Below are 6,749 nucleotides of genomic sequence, written 5' to 3'. Positions count from 1 at the left end.
TTATTCACCACAGCACATTATTCATGATGTGTTTGTACCCAGAGGATTTCTGTGGCCTGATGAGCATGCTCCGTATAACAGAGTGAGGACTGTGACTGCAAGGCAGAGTCAGATTCACTAGCCTTAGCAGCAATGCAAAGAGTGATGGAATGAACATGGTATTATAAAACTTTACAGCGTGTACATGGGAAGATAATCAGGAAATAAGGAAGACTTGTTATCTGCCCAGGCAAGCTCAGCACTTCTGTGTGCCGCTGCCAGTGACTCAGCACTTCCCTCCTCCTGTCCTCTAGTGTCACATACAATCTGTCAGCTGATCCTCACAGCTACAGCCTTCCTGCTCCCACACCAGGCAAACAACACACCTAGCATATTACAACCCACACGGGAAAGCAGTCTTACTACTGTGTATACTACAGCTTCCCTCTGGACCTAGAACAGCAATGTCTTCTCAGAATCAGCACGTAGAAGAGCAGGATGGTGCCCAGACATTCCTGTACACCAGGAAGAGAGGCTACGATATAACTAGAGATCCACATCTTAACAAGGTATTTAGAGCTAGCAAGCAGAGAATATGGCTTGTGCAGTAATACTGCAGGGGGTGCCTGGGAAAGACTGCAGGCCCCAGCAGTGTAGTGACTGCTGCAGCATCAGTACCACATCTATCTGGCCTGTGCTTATGTTTACCTGCTGCTGTGAGATGTCACAGTGCCTATATGCTGCACATCTATCCATGTTTGTTTTTCCTACAACAGTGCTTTTCATTGCTCAACAGAAAGAATAATCACTGTTCATCTCACATTTCTATAAAACATATGGACCGTTAACATGGGTTCAGAGAAAAACAGAATTATTTGTAATAATGATGACAGAAGTAAAAAGAGGAGCTTTTAATTTTTATATATTTTCTGAATGCAAATGTCCTTGGTTCTGTTATTTTAAATCTCCCTCTCCTCCTTCAGATATTTTAACACATATCTCTGTCTTCCTCCTACCAATCACATAAATTACTTTTTAATCTTTACAAATCCTGTTAAATTCTTTGCTTTTAAAAGACACACTGGCAGACATGTGACCACTGCTGCTCTGTGGAAGATAGAACTGTAAGCTGGGCCAAGCTGCTGCTCATCTGACCTGCCAGTCAGGAACGGGCATGACTGTGGTGCCCCCTCACCTGCCCTTCTGTAGGTGTCAGTGGGAGGGGGGATGCAAACAGCAGGGGAGGACCTGGCTGACCCACCTTTCTCCAAATGAGAGCTGAGGCCAACTTTACAGCACAGCAAGGTTCACTGGAGGACACATAATCACCTCTATGACTTTTAAAAACTAGGCTATTCAAAATATGCATTTTAAAAATGCATATTTTATGTTATGGATGAGGAGGGAGGGAGCAGTGTAAAAACATATGAAGGTGCACTGAAGCTTTAATGATTGCAAACGTGATAATTTGCCACCTATATCCCGGATCTGTAGTTGCCCCAAGGCCCCCCCCCCCCCCCCAGCTCTAACCTCTCCATGTACCTCCCCTCTTCTGGGCCAAGCCCTTATCATAACTCCTTTCTGACCACTACCTGTGCACAGCCCACACGTCAGTTTTGCACCTAACCATCACAATTCTTCTAATACCCAACACTAACCTAATGTTTTAACGATGCTTCCTGGTCGGGCTTCTCCTTGCGCTCCAACGTGCATCTCAAGTGGGCACATTGACTTCATTGGACGTCCTACGGACTGTACTGCGCAGGCGCAGAACTACTGCGCCTGCGCAGTACAGCCTGGAGGACGTCCCATGACGTCAGTGCGACCGCGTGAGACGCACGTTGGAGCGCACAAGAGCCTGACCTGGAAGCCGGCCTGGCCAGGTTGGGTGAGCCACCTGAGAAGACCGGGAGCCTCTGGAGCGGCGTCGAGGGCACGTCCTGCCTGCCACGGGCTGGAGGAAGCCCCAGGTAAGTGGATTAGTATTTTTATTTTATTAAACACCTCCTTGAACCTTCCCTTTAAAGGACAACTGACTTGAGAGGGATATGTAGGCTGCCATATTTATTCACTTTTAAACGATGCAGATTGCCTGGCTGTTCTGCCGATTATCTGCCTCTAATACTGTTAGTGTAACGATTGGTGTAACACAGAGAGGGTCTGATTACCGGTGATCTGCAGTATCACCGAGAATACAGATATATACCCGATTATTGATGATCTACAGTATCACCGATAATCAGATATATCTCTAACCTCTGGAAACCTGGGTAATAAGAGTGTTTGGTGCAACAGAAATACTTTGAGGACTGCACCTGAGGAGCAGGTGCCCAGCAGTAAGGAGTACTGCACAGTAACACGTTCCTTCCGCAAGCCTGAGACTTTCCGGTTGGGAGGGGTCAGGCTAGGAGTAGGAAGGACAGAGTGTGAGTGACACCAAGGAAGGGTGTCACCCCCAGGTCTGTGAGCTATCTCTTGACTGAGGAGATAGCTCTCGAGGTCGGGCAAACCGGGTCGGCAACAGACAGACAGATCAGGGACAGAGACAGGAGACAGATGCGGAATCCTAAGACAAGCAGAGTTCGGCAACAGAGTATTAGATATAGCGAAGTACCTAATCAGAGATCAGAAGAGTAGTCAGGAAAGCAGAAGGTCATAACAAATAATCAACAATGCCTAGTCTTGGGTGTGAGCTCCTTGATCATCAACACCCTGGAACTGGTCTGAGTATAACTAGATGGTAAAGCTAATTCCTAGTCTGAGGTGTGAGGTCCCTGGTCATCAACACCTAGGAACTGGTCTAGATAATAACACAGATAATATACAGTTTTCCCTAGACTGAGGTGTGAGGCCCTTGATCATCAACACCCAGGAACTTGTCTAGATAATAACACAGATAATATCACAGATACCAACAAGGTCTGAGTGCTATCACGTAGTGATCGCAACGCCAGACACCAGAGAAATGACCAGCACCCAGTATATATATACCAGCGCTCTCCAGCGCCTCCCCTAAGTGCTGGACCAATGAAACCTGATAGAATTGTCAGCTGATCGGCTAGATCAGCTGACACCCTTCTGACTGCCATAAAGGCTCTGCCTCTCAGTGCGCGCGTCCTTCTGAACCTGTGTGGACTATCAGTCCCAGCCACACCAGACATGTGTTGTAATGTATCTGTTGGTTTGAACGCGGGGCCAGCCGCACCGCTGTCAGAGCATGCGGCGGTTTCCCCGCGTTCAGCCATACTGCTAGTGGTAAGCCCATGCGTGCAAACCGCCGCGTCGGACGCGGAATCCGCCGCCTTGTTCACTGGGCATGCGGCGGTTTCTCCGCGCTCCGTCAGGCTAGTGGATGCAGGCCCATGCGCGCAAGCTGCCATGTTGAACGCGGAATCAGCCGCCTTATTATGAATACTCGCGGCGGCTTTTCCGCGTTTTCTCACAGTTAGTCATAGACTCTGAACAAGCATGTAGATCAGAAGTTTGACTTAAGTTTAAGACCCTTTCCACTGGGTTTTTTCCTAATGGGAGTCGTTTCTGCTCTGAGTTTTTTTTTTTACAGAAATGCACTCTCCCTCTTACTCTCTCGCCCATTTTAACATGAAACATAACATAGTAACATGGTATATCTTATTTTAAAGAACACATTATAACCTTTAATTTAATACCTTATTTGGACAGTTTGGCATCCTCTATTGGCTGGTAGCAGAGAAGAAAGCCAAGGTATAGTAAATTTTGGTTTTATGCCTGTCACCCAGTGTCTTCATGTCACTACACACGATGCAATCTTTGGTTATTCGATTGGGAATTAGAGCAATGAAATGCTAGCTACTATTTAGATGCTCCTCCACGTCCATTGCATAGGATGCCATTGCTCCTCTATGCAACTTTGCAAGCAATCTGCAATGGAATCTGCAGAAAGGAATCTGCAAGAAGGAATCAGCAAGGAATCAGTAAGGAATAAGCAAGGAATCTGCAAGGAATCAGCAAGGAAAATGCATGGAAAATTCAATGCATTGGTCACTTCCTGGTAGCGCTGATCGCGCACTTCCGGTTTCGGGCAGGGGGGTACCACCTGTTTGGGTATGTACTCTTTCATGCCCACTATACAAGGGGAGAGAGATTGGACTTTGCCTTCCACAGATGTGCCTGCAAACCGCCACTGAAATTATGTCCCACATAGTGGGACATAAAGAAACTGGAAATTCGCATATGCGGGACATACAAGTGGAAAGGGTTAACTGAATTTGCTGCATGCTCATTTCAGGTGTGTGATTCAGATACCACTGATGCATGAAAGATCAGCGAGTATTATTTAAAGGGAAATAAATATGTCAGCCTCCAAATACCTCTCAGGTCAGTTGACCTTTAAAGCATGCCTGAACTGACGTGACCTGATGAGGTAAACATGGTTACATATCGTACCAGTCCTAATGATAGCTTGTCTGAGGTCCATTGCTATATATTTTTTTAATTGCAAGGGTTAATAAAAATGATCTATGCAAATGAGGCAGATCAGAATCAACTTTATTCGCCAAATGCGGCAGACGCCGCACCCGGAATTATTTGTGGACGCATGGCCATTGAAACAAAGTACAGGTAGTGCAAATTAATCACATCAACATGGTACAGAGTAATAGCTACAGAACAACAATAACAACAATTTGACTAACGATAGCAACAGCACATGGTACAGATAGGCAGGACCATTGTGCGAAGCAAATATTATACTGTATGTGGCATACAGTTCAGTGCTGCCAGCAGGGGACAGCCTACATACAGACTCTCATCCGTTGGGGCAGCTAAGGAGGATTAGGGAATGTCATTTTCGAGAGTGCCTGAACAGCAGACTAATACAGCCAGCTCCCCTGGCTGAGCATTTTCCTCAGCCTAAACATTTGTGTGTGGCTGAGGAAATACTGCTGATAATAAGACAGAGCTGTAATGCGTAAAAGGACACTTAAGTCAAACCCCCCAAAAAAAGTTTTACTCACCTGGGGCTTCCAATAGCCCCCTGCAGCTGTCCGGTGCCCATGCCGTCTCCCTCCGATACCCTTGTCCCCGCCGGCAGCCATTTCCGGTTTCAGCGGCAGGAGCCGACAGGCTGGGAACGCGAGTGATTCTTCGCGTTCCCAGTCACAATAGCGCCCTCTATTCTGCTATATGCTGCTATAGCAGCATAGAGGGCGCTATTGTGGCCGGGAACGCGAAGAATCATTCGCGTTCCCAGCCTGTCGGCTCCTGACGCCGAAACAGGAAGTGGCTGCCGGCGGGCACAGGAGAAATCGGAAGGAGACGGCATGGGCACCGTACAGCTGCAGGGGGCTATTGGAAGCCCCAGGTGAGTAAAACTCATTTTTTTGGGACGACTTAAGTGTCCCTTTAAAGGGCAACCGAGGTGAGAGTGATATGGAGGCTGCCATATTTATTTCCTTGTAAACAATGCCAGTTGTCTGGTAGTCCTGTTGATCTTCTGGCATATGTAGTGGCTGAGTCAAAACCCTAGAACAAGCATATGGCTAATCCAGTAAAACCTGAGTCAGCTGAGTCAGTGTGCCTGATCTGCATATGCTTGATCAGGGTCTATAGCTAAAAATATTAGAGACACAGGATCAGGAGGACTGCCAGGCAGGTGGTATTGTTTAAAAGGAATATGGCAGTCTCCATATCACTCTCACCTCGGGTTCCCATGGTGAATCTTAAATACTCAGAAAGGCATACATTACTCCCTGAATGCCAATGTGCTGTTTACTATTAAACTACTTGAGAATTTCGCACCTGAACAATTTCTTGGCTGCCCAGACAACACCAGTGTGTGACTGGCACTTTGCAATTTTTTATAATACTGATAGTTCTGTGTCCACCAGAACTTACAGTACTTCTGATAAAATCATAACGGAGTATATTGTGAGGTAACTGAGACTAGGAAACAGATGGAAAATACACAGTGTGCAAACCATGGCTGGTGGTACAGGGCCTGTCACAGAATAACTTGTTGTGCACTATTCTAATAATCTAATAAATCATTTGTAGTAACTGTCCATATTAATGCATATCCTGTAAGTTCTTCTAGTTACATTCAGGTCTATGGGGTTGTCAATTGTCATATCATTTTCTGTTGCAATTTGTTCAGTGTTGTAGCAAAATAGTACACAGCTAGTTATCAAATGACACTGATGAATGTTTGCAGACATGAAACAGCTTCCCTTATAATGTCCATATGATAAGCTCTTATCTTTAGCATATGTTACTCAGCACACTTCACCACATAAGTTGAATGGCAATTAGATGTCAATTTGTCATTCATTGAGAAGCATTGCAGAGAGAGGGATCAGACCCTATGTCACTTCCAATCTGATGCCGGGAGAGATGGAAGTGCAAGAAAATGGCTTGGAATGAGACAGTCATTGCGCTCCCATGTTTTCTTGTAACTTTGTGGAGCAATACCACAAAGTGTTGCATAGGCATTCTCAGCAGGGTCATTTGCCAGAGCTATTTTTGTGGCATCTGGAGGAAGTAGTTACTGATTTCAAAACAGGCTCTTGAGGACGGATCAGTGAACAATGGCGCACAGCGCCTATGCATAAAAATGGCGCCGCATTAAAAAGATACGCTTATCGCTATTTATCGTTAGTACTGCATAATAATGGTGCACAGGGAAAAAAGAAGAAAAATGGCACACAGTAACGTTATTTATCAATCGCGCCGTTCATATGCCAAACAGCAGACATTATTGAGCACAGTAACGTTATTTATAAATAGCGCCCTAC

The 6,749-nt window shown here is 45.8% G+C and overlaps 1 protein-coding gene across 1 annotated transcript in view; it reads left to right on the top strand.

Moving 5' to 3' along the window:
* The first annotated feature begins 323 nt into the window (after positions 1-323).
* ME1 (malic enzyme 1) overlaps positions 324-6,749 on the top strand; it is a 385,689-nt gene continuing 379,263 nt past the window's right edge. Inside the window, exon 1 of the mRNA XM_068281558.1 lies at positions 324-548. Within this exon, the coding sequence (XP_068137659.1) occupies positions 444-548 (105 nt within the window). The 5' untranslated portion in view covers positions 324-443. The remainder of the gene's footprint in view (positions 549-6,749) is intronic.

This window comes from Hyperolius riggenbachi, chromosome 4 (genome assembly GCF_040937935.1).
Source record: "Hyperolius riggenbachi isolate aHypRig1 chromosome 4, aHypRig1.pri, whole genome shotgun sequence".
In the NCBI taxonomy this organism is placed as follows: Eukaryota; Metazoa; Chordata; class Amphibia; order Anura; family Hyperoliidae; genus Hyperolius; species Hyperolius riggenbachi.
Note: the sequence above shows the minus strand (reverse complement) of the source record. Positions and strands in the feature narration are given on the sequence as shown.